General features: G+C 46.1%; 1 protein-coding gene across 7 annotated transcripts in view; it reads right to left on the bottom strand.

Annotated features, from left to right (window-relative positions):
- Positions 1–15,038, bottom strand: part of LOC135251761 (nck-associated protein 5-like) — a 157,926-nt gene that overhangs the window by 95,775 nt on the left and 47,113 nt on the right. For 6 of the 7 annotated variants that reach the window (XM_064329512.1, XM_064329508.1, XM_064329513.1 and 3 more), the window contains one exon: positions 218–277. In XM_064329512.1, coding sequence (XP_064185582.1) covers positions 218–277 — 60 coding nt within the window. Of the gene's footprint in view, positions 1–217; positions 282–14,165; positions 14,494–15,038 lie in introns of those variants that run through there. The other variant, XM_064329514.1, reaches the window with a different exon arrangement.

Below are 15,038 nucleotides of genomic sequence, written 5' to 3'. Positions count from 1 at the left end.
CGTGTACACAAGAAAAACACAAGAACGCCGCAGCACAAGGCAAGCTCCCAACGTGTGCATCATTTCACTGAGCCCACTATACAAAAGGTACAGGCCAGCGTCTAGTTGTCTTTTTTTTTTTTTTTGTTATGTTTTTTTCTGGAACATTCTAAGAGTTCGCCACGGAAGCAGGGTTTAAGCACTGGCCTCGAGGCGGAATGAAAGAAGTGAACAGTACCATTGTTCCTTCGCCTTTGGTCCGTAAGACTTCCCTCCACAGGCGAGCCGCGGCCAGCTTCTCCCTGAACAAAAGAGAGAGAGAGGGAGAGAGAGCCGAAGAGTGAGCGAGTGGCCGTTTTTCATCCGGAATGATTTCCCGACTCTTTTCCTCGTTCGCTCGGGCTCCGCTCCAAGCACGGAATCGCGGAGCGCCGCATCCCGACACCCGTTTAGGGACCGGGAGCCCTGTCAGAGCTGGCTGGAAAGCACGTGGAGTGACTCCTAAATATTCTATTGGGCTAAAATTGGCCCGCAAACCACACCACAACCGCTCGTTAAACAGACGCGCATGCAACCCAACCCTCACACATGCAACACAGTCATCAAACCCAATAAAATGCCATACATTCACAATCCACTGTTTTTTAATATTCTTTAATATTTATTTTTCAAGCTAACTGTGGACTGTACATACAGTTCAATGTCTGGAAATAATATAGCGGTTTTACCCTCCTCCATTTTCTTTCCACGGAAATGCTGACATTAAATTTCATCTCAAGGCAGGTTGAAATTCGTGATAATTTTGGTTAAATATCGTTCCACATTCCCCCACAACTGAGTGCAAAAAGCTGAGCCCTTTAAAGTTTGCAAGCAGCAGTATGAAAGAGAAACATCAAAACAGGTTCTCAATAACCAGGAATAAAACAGAAAGGGAATGCATGGCTGGTAAGAATAAACTTTGTAGTGAAAGTTTTTTTCAGATAATAAAGTTCATGACATCAAGCTAATTTGCCCAAAACCACAGCTCAGGACCCTGTAAATCCTGTTCCTGGAGATCTACCATGCTATAAGTTTTAACTCCAGCCCTAACAAAGCACACATCATTCAACAGCTACAGATCTCATTGAGCCGCTAATTGGTAGAGTCAGGTGTGCCAAATTAGGGTTGAAATGAAAACCTACAGGACAGTAGGTCTCCAGGAACAGGATTGGGCAGGCCTACTGTATACTGACCGAAGATTTACTAGACACAGAGACAGACAGACAGAGACAGCAGCAGCTGCAGAAAGGTACACCCTGTCATCTTGCACCTGAAATGTAGGATTTAGGGCACTTTTCGCGCACTAATTGCAGAGCCCCCATTTCTGCCCCCCTCCAGCAAAGAGTGTTTCCGCCCCCCCCCTCCCCTCAGTGTCCTGGCGGCCTGGGGTGCAGCTTACGGAAACGTCTCAGCAGCAACAAGAGGATCCCAAAAAAAAGTCACCTTACTTCCTGCTCATTCAGCAGTCTGGGATAGACCAATCAGGACAGGCTACACATCTTCAATGTAAAAAAAAAAAAAAAAAAAAACACGCAATCGCTCCAGACAGAGCCGTCAAGGGTTAAAACGCAACGTGCTAATTTACAGACGCCAGCCAGAAAACTACAGAAAACTTGAAAGAAGAAAGCTTAATGCGTCGGAGAGAACCACCGCCAGAGAAGACTAATCTGACATTCTGCATAAAACATAATTATAGTAATTGGTACATATTTCACTCGCAGTCAAAACACATTCTCTGCACACGCTTAAATGGGAACATTTGTATTTAATTTCAGCTCCCAGAAGTAAAAAAACGGTTCTTCGGTATTTTAATAATGTATAATGAAGTCAGCGCCGGAGTTTCCTGTGACATAGCCCTTACATTCCGCCTGCCGTAACCAGGGGAGAACATTCCGGTGTTGATCCCTGTCTGGGTGGAGCAGACTGCAAAACGTATCCAAGGGACAACATTCCAGGTGTTAGGAGCTTCAGACCTGCTGGGGGTTGAACGCAACTGACTGCCAGACTGTCTATGAGCTATAGATATCACAAGCAGGGAAAATCACAGGTGTCAGGCCTTCTATGGAATAGCTGAGAAGCTTGAAATTCACCAAAAAAGTGTAGACTTGAACCTGAAATTCTGTAAAATTTGGCTATGAATAACTGTACAAAATGTATATTTGTACCTTATCGGACCTGTGTTTTGTAGTTGTTCCAATGACCTTCGGTATGCACTTATTGTACGTCGCTTCGGATAAAAGCGACCGCCAAATAAATGTAATGTGAAGTGAAGCAACAAGGACCCAGGCAGCCCAGCTAACTCTAATCACGTGATCTAAATCCAGCGTGATCCAACAGTTATTAATTAGTCCTGTTCTGTTGTTGTCTGAGGATTTCAGAGGGAGGGGCTACTGATTACTGTACTGCATGGGGGGTCTTCCTAGAGATGACACCCGAAGCTGTCCCCTTCTCCCCGATATCCTTCTATTGATTTATATCACCGGAGCAATGAGCTGCGCAATGTGGCTACTACATATTACACACCACAGTGGAAATCCCCCCTGCCCCCCCATTCTGAATGTGGATCTGTCCCCCCTTTCTCTCTCTACTCTACACTCCCTCCTTTTTCTGTTCCCCTCCTCTCCTCTGTCCAAGCTCATTTCCTCACGAGCAGGAAGCTCTGGCAATTAAATTCTATTAAGCGAATCACAGCGGTCTACGAACGGCGACTGGCACCTCCATTGGCTACAGCTGTACCCCCCCCACCCCCCCCACCCCCAACTAGACGGGCCTGGCAGAGCCGGAGCGATGAGCGAGAGACGGCGGCTGGGCGCCATGGCGACGTGCTTCACCGGAGCGCGCCCTGGCCACCTGATGCCCCCTTCCGCTCGCCTCTTCTCTCACCGCCCAGAGAGGCGCCACCGCCAACCCAGCCCGCCCAGACCCGCCAGACAACAGGGGCCATCCCAGCGCTGTTCACTCCCAATCATGTCTCTGTGCTCCCCAGAAACCTGTCCCTCATTCCCTCAGCTACCACAACATTCATCCCAATCATGTCTCTGTGCTCCCCGGAAATCTGTCCCCCCCCATCCCCTCTGCCACCGCTACATTCATCCCAATCATGTCTCTGTGCTCCCTGGAAATCTGTCACCCCCAACCCCTCGCCAACCGCAACATTCATCCCAATCATGTCTCTGTGCTCCCCGGAAACCTGTCCTCATTCCTCAGCTACGCAACATTCATCCCAATCATGTCTCTGTGCTGCCCGAAATCTGTCCCCCCATCCCCTCTGCCACCCTACATTCATCCCAATCATGTCTCTGTGCTCCCGGAAATCTGTCCCCCCATCCCTCTGCCACCGCTACATTCATCCCAATCATGTCTCTGTGCTCCCGGAAATCTGTCCCCCCAACCCCTCTGCCACGCTACATTCATCCCAATCATGTCTCTGTGCTCCCGGAAATCTGTCCCCCCATCCCCTCTGCCACCGCTACATTCATCCCAATCATGTCTCTGTGCTCCCCGGAAATCTGTCCCCCCCCATCCCCTCTGCCGCCGCTACATTTATCCCAATTCCAGCCTGTTCCTGCGACATTTATCTCAATCCCTGTCTGCGCCCACAACATTCATCCCAATCCTGTGTGCTTCCGTCAAATCAATCCCAAAACCAGTTTGATCCCGCTGCATTACGCACATCCGTTTGCTTCCAAGACATTCATCCCAGTCCAGTCCTCTCTCACAGGATTTCCTGTGAAGGCTTGCGCTGTTTGTTTTGTGTGCTAATGTGTTCTGCTCGCCAAACCAGCAACAATGCACAATGTTTAGCCTCAACTGATTCACATCCAACCAAGCTAAAAGCCAAATGCTTATTCACCATATCAAAGGAACAGAGTATTCTTATCTTGAGATATTACAGACATTATCTGATGCTATTCGGGTGATTAGAAACAACAGTGTGCTTTGGAGAGAAATTTGAAAAGAGCAAATAATATCTCCATATTTTACTGATGTTTAAATTGACCATTGTGCTTGGTTTGGGTCAAATTTACCCTTTTTAAACTTTTAGTACATGAGGAATGACATGTTTGAGAGACCAGTGACTAAGCCAGGGTAAATTCGCTTCTTGTTCTGTGTTTCTATTTGTTTTGTTTATCATCCGTAGTTGCTTTATGTCTTTTTTCCTACATGGTTTCTTTGAATATAATAAGATAAAGATAATTGAGAATGCCAGTTCAAAACAAAAATTATCATTAATCTACTGCATGAAATAGTTTTGAAAAGTATGATGTCCGGTATGACTGCTGTCAGTCAAATCAGAACAAAAGCATGTCAGCGTGTTTGTGTTGCAGCGTTGGGAAAGAGTGTGTGCATGTCACCAAGCCACAGGTGAAGTGGAGACACGGGTCTGCGGAGGGGAGGATCAATCGGCCCGTCCTGAAAGATCTCATTTTCCGACCGGAACTGACAAGCCTCGGCAAGTCACGTCAAGCGGGGCGCGCTTTGAACTGCACTGTGGGAGGCAGCTGAACGGTTATCCCAGAAGTGCAGTGTTTCACATCTCTGTCCACCACTGTGCCGTTCTTAATAATGAACACAAACTACATTTGCATTACATTACATTACAGGCATTTAGCAGACGCTCTTACCCAGAGCGACGTACAACAAGTGCATCAGTTCAAGGTGCAGAGGTGCAGAAAAACACACTAGAGTGAAGTAAAGATCGCAGTGCCAGAAGTGACCGCATAGATCAGACAAACTACCTGTGCGCGTACTGTATCAGTGAGACTCAAACTTCACTGTAACTCAGGGGTGTCCAATCCTAACCCAAAAAGGCCGGTGAAGAAAAAAAAAAGGAAAAAAACCTACTCTTCAAAGGGTTAAATCAGCCAAACAGCACTTTGTATTCACTGTATCAGCTATGACATTCTTCAACCCAACGATGCCAAGAGTAAAAATCTCTTAATGAGGCAAATGTCTGGAGGACCTTTCTCAAAGAGTCAAGACTGTGTTCAGCCATGTTGCAGCATCTCCTTTGCCTCATTAGTCCACAGCTCAACTAATACATAGGGAACAGAGGAGCTAAAGCCAATGGACGTTGTGAATGCATGAGCACAAGTGAGAGCATGAATATATGACAAGGATAGAGCCATCATGTGGAACTACAGATCTAATCTCAATGAACTCAATCCTGATGAGCATATATGATGCTTAATAGGGCATTTGTACAATTTAAAGAAACGGCCTCAAACAGCTGTTTTTTAAATCTCCTCTCAGGGCAGGACGGTAGCCATGGAAACGTTCTGGCCTGGCTCATTAACGGTCCTCCACGTGCGACACATAAAACGGCACTTCTGTTTTCGGCCTGGCTGTGCGCTCTGTGTACGCGCTTGAATTAAGTGGCCCACTCTACTGTGCCTTAGGTTCCTGGTCTGAGGGTCAAAGGTCACACAGGGCCTTTTTTTGGGCATTTTTTTGGACGGAGGGAGTGTAGCACAGTAGGTAAGGAACTGGGCTTGTAACCGAAAGGTCGCAGGTTCGATTCCCGGGTAAGGACACTGCCGTTGTACCCTTGAGCAAGGTACTTAACCGACATTGCTTCAGTATATATCCAGCTGTATAAATGGATACGATGTAAAATGCTATGTAAAAAGTTGTGTAAGTCGCTCTGGATAAGAGCGTCTGCTAAATGCCTGTAATGTAATGTAATTTCACCCAACAATTTACGTGCTTTTTCTGAATAACATATTTGAGAAATGTTAATACACAGTAAAAGTGTTAAAAGCTGAACTGTCGGGGGGTTCTGTGGGAAATGCCAAGCACCTGCTCAGTCAAACCAGCAGATTTATAAATACCAGGACAATCAATGGAACAGTTTCACTAAGATTTCTTCTCTAACAGTACTGTTTTGCAAAAGGTATCTCTGAGCTGCTTCTGTGATAAGTACCGGTATGCAAGAAACAGTCACGGTACTCCAAAGAGAAAGACGGTTCTGATTCTCCGGTGCTCTGCAAGTGCTGGTAACCAGGTACCGGTGAGTACCGGCCCAGTTCAAGCACTGCTAAATAACAGACCGATAAAATCAAACTCTGCCAGAGCTGGAGAGTCTGTAATGCAGGGGACATTCGTAGCTGCACAGACGCAGAAGCCGGGCGTGCCCAGCTGAAAGTGCCAGTCTGAGGGTGATACGCGCTGGCGCAGCGTACCCGCTGAGGTGAAACCTCTTCACTCCTGGGACCACGTGACACGATCACAGGATTACAAGCATGAACAGCATTGTTTGGAGAGAAGGGATTGTTTTAGTATTTCTGGACCAGGTTTGTTTTTGTTTTTTTTCGTTACACCATAAATCCCACTAAATCACTGTTTGCAACCTGTGCGTGCATCCAAACAGACAATGCACTGAGGCTGGCCTTTAGGCCAAGAATCAGACATGCTATCCTAAAGCCTGCTCTTTCATGAAATAATAGACGTGCCTATGCACGGCAAAACAATATCAAACATTTCAATTTTTCAAACAGTAAGGAATACGTTCTTAATATATGTCAAAATCTATGGAATGCATTACCAGATTTTTCCATTTTTTGCAGGCATTCCTTTTTTGCGTGCATATTATTCCATGTTAGGTTTTATCATTGAAAAATGCCTCATTCAAAGGGTGATAATTTTATCAGGGATTAAACCGCAAGGCTACGCAAAACAGGAGCGCAGCCATGACAACCTGTTGATGAGGCAGGCTCTTCAGAACAATGCCCTGAATAACTGACCACCGATGATGCAATGAGAATTCCACGGAAATTAACTTTCAACACTGGGTGCCTGTTGTCTGTCATTTTATATCAATTCTGGCTCAACACAGCACCGCTATACTGGGAACTTCAACAGCTTGTACTGGCCAAAAAAGAGGCTAGGCCCCTACAAATTCACGGGTCCCGTTTCAATGCATATACATTGTAGGTTATCCTTACCTGGACGCAATGTATTTATATTTGCTAACCCGTTCGGTGAATTAACATCATTTATGTGCAAAAAATGCCAGAAAGTCCAAAGAATCAAAAAAAGGGTGGAGTTTTCACTTTGTCAAATTCATTCCTCAAGGTTGAGTACACAAAACACTTGACTCCTGTTGCTCTTCATTTCCGTATCAAGAATCAATATATTTTCAGAGGAAAAATCAGAGAACGTTTGAAGGAAATGAACCGCTGAAGCATCCAAAGAATGCATTTTTTAAAATCAAGGAATGGCATTTTAGAGGATATGAAAGACTTATTTCAATAAAACCTGAAACCAACAAATATTGAACTGGAACGCAAGTACACGCACAGCTCTTTCTTCATTAAACGTCCAAATGCCATTTCTTCTACAATTTTGGACAGAAATACCCTTTTGGATGGAACAAAGTGCTCTTTATTACACAACAGTTCAGTTTTGAAACTCTGGCGTTCGCTGAGGAACGCTGAACACAAACTGGTGCCACGTTCCACATAAAAATGTCAGGTCAGATCATGACCCCGGGCACACATTCACACCTTCTTAGTGTATCAGACCTGGGCTTGCGCACATATGCATGTGCATTTCACACATTTGTGACACTTGCGCTTTAACCTCCAATTACATTACATTATATTACAGGCATTTAGCAGATGCTCTTATCCAGAGCAACTTACACAACTTTTACATAGCATTTACTGTGCATCCATTTATACAGCTGGATATATACTGAAGCAATGCAGGTTAAGTACCTTGTACCTCAAGGGTACAACGGCAGTGTCCTACCCGAGAATCAAACTTGTGACCTTCAGGTTACAAAACAAGTTCCTTACCCATTATACTACACCGCCAACCCAATTACATGCATATCAAGCGCAGGTTCTTCCCTTTTTAGGCAGTTGGGACAAAGACAAATATGTTTTAAATGTATTCTCAAGGGGTATGTTCACTTTTTCAGACATCCTTCTCAACCCACATCTGATTATCATTTTGAGAAGATTTTTTTTTTTTGGGGTCTTAATTCCATTTAGGGAGGGGAATTGCGCTCCGCGATTGAAAACCACAGAATAAACATTTGGAGAAACATTCTTTCAACCCGCAGAGAGAGGCGAACGACTGCATGCTGTAGCAATTACGAAAAAAACACCGAGGCTATTTCATATTTGTTTCCACAATTATGGCGTACCTAATGATTTGGGCATTGGGGGGTAACGTATGTTTCCAGAAATGCTCCTGGCCCAAAGGCAACCACTATGGTTCTGCGTTGCACATACAGTACAGTGAAGCTTCAGTATATCAGGGTGCGGGTGGGTGGGTGGGTGGGTGGGGGGTAGTGGTTATTTATAATATAATATAATGAAACATAATCACCACTATGGGTATTTTGGCACAGTCTAAAGAACACATAAAAACATTTCATCATGATTTCAGTGTCTTCATACCACATTTATATCACTGAGTGACATTTGTCTGAAAAATAATGCAATCGAACGTGTTGGAATATTAGCCTACATCTGCTCTTTAAAAACAGAAAGAAAGATATCTGACAACTGGAGCAATGATCGCCCAACTAAATATGTGAGCATATGGGCGTTTATATAACTCCATGACCCACATTCGGCAAATGTATTAAAGCTAAAATAAATCCAATTAGAGGTTTAATCCAAGAAACATAGCACACCAGCTTTTTACTCATTTCTCAGAGGTCTTCTGTTTGTTTTTTTAAATGCAGACGAAAGAATCCAATCCTAATGTAAAACTACATTGATCATGAGTGGTGGAGAATACACACCACACAACATTTGTTCAAATAGATGCTTCTGGTGAATTGTGGGTTCCATTTAATACAGCTTCTCAGATAAGACTGCTAGAGTACACCTGTCACCTGTCATGGCCAGTAAAAGAGAAATGCCCTGTGGCACCAGGGTCACCAGGGTCAGAGGTCACACAGTGACCTCCCATAACTGAGTGGTGTCACCGGTCAAGCAGCAGTCTGCCCAGTGAGGCACACCAGGGAGACCCAGGCCTGGTTCTGGATGTGCCTTATCTCCACCCCAATGGTGCCTGTCCTCACCATTGTCCTCTGTCACAGCCATTAATCGCTGGACACTTGGGAATGAAAGGTATGCCTTTCATTCTTCCAGAAACCCAAGCGAAGCATTGAGAGAGGGAGAGAGAGAGAGAGAGAGAGAGGGAGAGGGAGAGGGAGAGAGAGAGAGAGACAGAGAGAGGGAGAGAGAGACAGAGAGAGGGAGAGAGACAGAGAGAGGGAGAGTGCAAGACAGAGAGAGGGAGAGTGCAAGAGAGAGAGAGACAGAGGGAGAGAGAGAGACAAAGAAAGACAGAGAGAGAGAGAGAGAGAGAGAGAGAGAGATCAGCTGAATCTAAAAGAACGCAAGCCTTGTCCTCCAGGACCGACGCCGTTTGACAGGCATGCGTGAGCTGGGCTGTGGCGTGTGCATTGCCCGCGCCCCTCTATCAGATAATCTCAGCCCAAACCCACCATGTCTCTCCCATGCATCCACAGGGTTTTTACTGCAGCATCACAAGCTGCAGAGCGGAAGACACACATTACACATTCACATAATGTAATTCTTCACATCACTCAACCTATGGCGAAAACCTTGGGTTTTGAATTATATTACCGTACGCTAAATTAATTCGGCGTTTCTTTTGCGTTCGGTGCTTCTCCCATGATCCTGACCTTCTGGAATGGAACTCTGTGCTGACACTGCAAGCCTCCAAGGTCACGTGTAGGTCGGACGAAGGCCAATCCAAGGCAAGCTGACAGTTTTCCGAGCAGAACTGCCTGCAGACGAGCCTCCAGCTTTTTCCACAATAAATAGCCTATACGTAATTGAACGAATAAGGGTCAGATAGTTCTCATTCTTTTTGTCGTGACGGCAGCGGGGTTTTTTTACGTTCTGTAGAATGCAATCTCTGTACGTTCAAATCCTCTTAAACTAATCCCCAGGTACATTTCACTGCTCCTCACCGCCACCCCGCCCCCCACCCCCCGAACACATCTGCCGCCTAAGACCACTTTCACTGGTCACATGGTCCCTGCCTGTTCTTTCAGCATTGATACCCTCTCCATACACACAATGACAGGAACAACCCAACCACAGCACTGCAATATTATGATGGCACAACCAGAGGTGAAAAGACCAGGGGTCAGAGAGTAAAAGTTCTCCCATGTGTGTTTCTTCCACCTTTGAACTCGACCAGCTGATTTCACTAATTAATTCTACCACCGGGCTAATTAGCAAATCCAGATGATTGGAACAAAACGCTGGGGAGGACTTTTAATTTCTATACCTGGATCTTCCACCTCTGGACATTAAACCCAGATTGTCACGACCAAACATACCAGGCTATTGCACAATGAAGCCGAAGCAGATAAATTGCACACAGAGGTACAATAAAATGTCACAAAAGCTAATTCAGAAACTGGGATGATTTTTAAAACCATGCGAGAAATCACACTGGTAGGAAAAGCAGCCATAAGAAGAATATACATGAGGCCCCTCGCCTTTACCCCAAAATAATGGAGTGTTCTGATTGGCTAGATGCAAAAAAAAAGAGGACTGAAATTGGACAATCAATGCAGGACTAGTTTTCAGTCCAGCTGACACCAGAACCAGGCTTGGCTTTGGCCCAGTACCTCATATGATATGTATTATACATCATTGTGAAAAAATTAAATGCATATTATTCAAAAAAATTGCATTTTTTTTGCTTAAGGACAAACAACCACACAACAGACCAGGTACCGCGACTATACCTAAATTCTTCGCTTGTGTATGTTTTTTTTTGCTTTCTTTCTTTTTATTTTGTAATTTGAGCACTGTCCTGATCTGGTGCATTAACGGAAGAAAAATTTAAGTGACACGTAATCCCCATCGACGCAAACGTGAAATCTGAGCGATACGCCTTCCCCCACTTGGCCTAACGCAGAGCAATCAAGGATACCTTCCACACTGCAGTCTGCGTTCTGGAATGGCACCCTGGATAAATTCCAGAGGTGAATTACTTGCTCGCGGAGCACAGACCCTAACCCTGCCAAAAACAGGGATACGGGCCGTGTGATACATGACATCACGTTAATCTGATTTCCACATCAGCAGAGAGCTATGCTGGACGTCCCACACGTCATTTGTTTACCGAGAATGCAATTTCTATAGCCGCTATTGTTCCGACCTGTTCTGCGCCGGCAGCCCGGAGCTGTTCACTGATCCGCCAGCATCTCGTTCATACTTTAAATTCCCAAAATAGCTAAAAGGGATTCCATTTCTCTTTCTATATTGTTCCCCTGACAATTTTTTTCTCATAATTTTTTTTTCTTTATATCAAATAAACAACTCCCCTTCGTGTAGCTATTGAAAATATTACTCACGTCTAACAATGACAGGCACACAGTCTTTGGCACGTCCAGCTCATGAGATAGCTGAATGTAATTACCATTACCAAATCGTGCAGGCCATCTTAGACCACAAGAGGTTTGGCCCAAATTCTTGGCTACCTCAGCCAAACATATCAGCATTCTTCCCCACAAAATGCTGTTTTGATTTAACGTTTGTGGTAGATGCCACAAACTAAGTAGCAAATTGACTTCAACTGCTATGAATTAGACAACGATCTGTGGAAACCATTTAGGGCATGATGTTAATTTAACTGCAATAGCAGAAGACCTCATGCATTTATTTACCTGCTCCTCTGCCAACAGCAGAGGGAGTTGCACACAGAGTAGGGCCTTGTACACATACATACACACACACACACACACACACACACACACACACACACACACACACACACACACACACACACACACACACACACCACCCCACACGCACACATGCACACAGCACACACACACACACACACACACACACACACACACAACACACACGCACGCACACGCACGCGCACACACAAACACACACACATACACGCACACGCGCACACACACACACGCGCACACACACACACACACACACACCACACAGCACACACATACACACACACACGCACACGCACACCACACCACGCACACCACACACAACCACAACACACACACGCGCAACACGCACACACATACACATACACACATACACACACACACACACGTACACACACACACCAATGTGCTAAAAAAAACAACAACTGGGGTAGTCTGGGCTGATGCCACATCTTTCAAAACGGAGGAATTTTACTGTGGTTCACAACAATTCTGGAGCAGCACAATGCAGCCCACTGTCTGCTAATGCTGCCTGAAAAGGTTATTAGGTTCCACGAATTCAGGACACATTATGTCACCTACTTTTTCCAACGAAGCACAGCACAGAATTTCAGGTCTGTTTACCCTTTTCCATTGTTGGTGCTGGCAGCTGTTTGCATACAGATCAAATGTGTGATCCTGTGCTCTCGCCACAGCTCAATAAATTCCTCATTCCATCCTCAGCTTCGATCCAGTGTCTGTTTACATCTTGGTGCTCGCACAGTTGCAGTTTGCATTGCATCACGCATCTTCATTTTCTATATGCCGCTGGTCTACAGGAAGTTTCCATAAAACAGCTGTTTTTTTTAAATACACTGAACGTGGACATTGTTCAGTGATTCCCTTTTTCAATAATTGCTGGCAGTCCCTCTTTGCTAGTGAACCCAATCTTGCTGCATACACATCATTACAAATTTAATAAAGAAAAAATTCTACAGACAAATAGTCTGTTGCAGATATTGCAGTTAAATACAAGTCAACCCACCAATACTGACTTAAACTATAATCTGGTTCTAGGTCAACACTGGCTAGGCAACAATAAGGACACCGTGACCTGGGCTTCTCCTTTGTGTTTGTGCGGGACACCTGTCATCAGGTGTGGCGCGGTGTGCACGGTCTCCACGACAGCGCACACCTGTCCTGTGCGAACAGCTCTCTCAACTCTGAGCCCCGCAAGAGCATAAACCACCTTCTTCCGCTCACGCAACCAGACTGAACTAAACGCAAAAAAAAAAGTTGCTGAGCAACTTAGCCAGCGGCGGCCGCTAACTGTGGAAATCAATTACGCTTAATTGGTGAGCTGAAAGTGTGCGGTCATTAGCCAATCCAAATAAGTGCCATCAGTCCTAACTACTGACTCGTGGTCAGGAGGTTCTGTAATTAGTCTTCTTTCCGTACATCTGGGAAGGAGAGGTTTCAGGGCTCCGGAGGGGCTAGCAAGGCACATGTGTTCAGTGTGCTCGGACCAAGGGGGAGCGTCTGGCTTCCCTACTACCACCTTAAATAAATAAAATAAAATAAATGTGCACAAAAAAGTATGATCTTCGTCACTCACAGCCTGGTGGAAAATACGATCAGGACCTGTCACGGAGCGACTGTCACTGAGGATTAAAGCGCTCGATAGAAAAAGAAAAAAAAAAAACCTTAATCAGGCTGAGGGAAAAAAAAAAATGCATTCCAGCATTTCAGAGCTCAGAGGTTTGTTTTGGTCCTCCTCGCACCCCGGACTCCATTCCCTGGGCATCAATCAGCATTAAGCCACTTTACTGTACAGCCGTGCACCAATTCAGCCCAGCGCAGTTGCTAATAGCAACAGGGCACGGGGACAGTCCCCCCCCCCCACCCCACCCCACCCTCCCCTTTGCGTTAGTAAATAACGGGTGTATTTTACGGGGGGCTTATCGCGTCCCGCACGCGCAAAGAATCTGAGACGCACAGAAGCGCTCTTTCCCCGCGCCGGGAGCGCTGACGCTCAAAGCTGCAATTTGAAAAGCTGCACTTAAAACACAGGCTGCGCGTCACAGCATAGCTCCGCTCCCGAACCCTCCTCTCCACAGTCACAGGCGGCACACACCTTTGTGAGGAGAAGGAGGCGAGCCCTTTTAAACTTTAAATCAACTCTCTCGCTCCGCACTCGAGGGGGGGGGGGGAGTGTGAAACCTGAAGAGAACTTAATTCAGTTCAGAGTGAGCGCACATGCAACACCAAGCCTTTTAAAATAATGAAAAAATAAAAAAAGAAATAAAAAAAGAAAAGCACAGCTTGAACACACACGGCGGTATTTTGCAAGAGAGCTGACTCAGAACACCGGACCGGCAGTCTAACACTGCAGAGTCTTATCCGATAATTCAGCGTAAAGAGAAGATAAAGCGAGCTGTGGTGCAGCTTCCCCTGTCCTTACCCTGACGGTGCTCGTTCATGCTGGAGGACGGACTTCAGGGGACGCACATGGTAATCCGACAGACAGCAGGCGACAGCTCAGAGGTCTCGGCGACGAGGAAGTTTACATCCACAGAGCGGCTCGGAGCGAAACGCTAACCCGGCGCCGCGACACCTCTCTGTCTCTCCGCCTCTCTTTCCCTCCACCTCTCTCTCGCCGCTCCGGCTCGCTCTACTTCCCTCCCTCTCTCGCTCTCTCATTCATACCCTTCCCCTTTCTCTTTCTCTGCCACTCTCTCTCTCTCTCTCTGCCTCTCTCTCTCCCTCTCTCTACCCCTTTCGTTCGCTCTTTCCTTTTATCTCCGCCTCTCCCACTCTCTCTCTTGCTCTGCCTCTCTCGCTATCCCCTCTCTCACTCACTCTGCCTCTCTCTCTCTCTCACTGCCTCCCTCTCTCTCTGTCTCTCTCTCACTGCCTCTCCCTCTGTCACTGCCTCCCTCTCTCTCTCTCTCTCTCTCTCTCCCTCTCTCTCTCTCTCTCAGTAAATTCACGGGGCTCAGCCTCTGGGATGTTTAACATGTGTTCAGCAGAGGGGGGGCTGCAGCCTTTGAAGGTGGCCCTTTCCTCCAAGGGGGGTACAGAAGGCAGTGTGTGTGTGTGTGTGTGTGTGTGTGTACGTGTCAGTGTTTGTGTGTGTGTGTCCCGTGTGTGTATGCGTATGTGCGCATCAATGTGTGTGTGTTTGTATATATATGTGTGTGTGTGTGTGTATGTGTGATTATGCGTGTGTGTGTGTGTGTGTGTGTGAGGGGGGGGAGTGAACCTGATTGAGGAGAACCACTCACAATGCTTATGACAGGAGACCCACAGAGAGGAGAAAGAGACAAAGTAAAGA

This window comes from Anguilla rostrata, chromosome 3 (assembly GCF_018555375.3).
Source record: "Anguilla rostrata isolate EN2019 chromosome 3, ASM1855537v3, whole genome shotgun sequence".
In the NCBI taxonomy this organism is placed as follows: Eukaryota; Metazoa; Chordata; class Actinopteri; order Anguilliformes; family Anguillidae; genus Anguilla; species Anguilla rostrata.
Note: the sequence above shows the minus strand (reverse complement) of the source record. Positions and strands in the feature narration are given on the sequence as shown.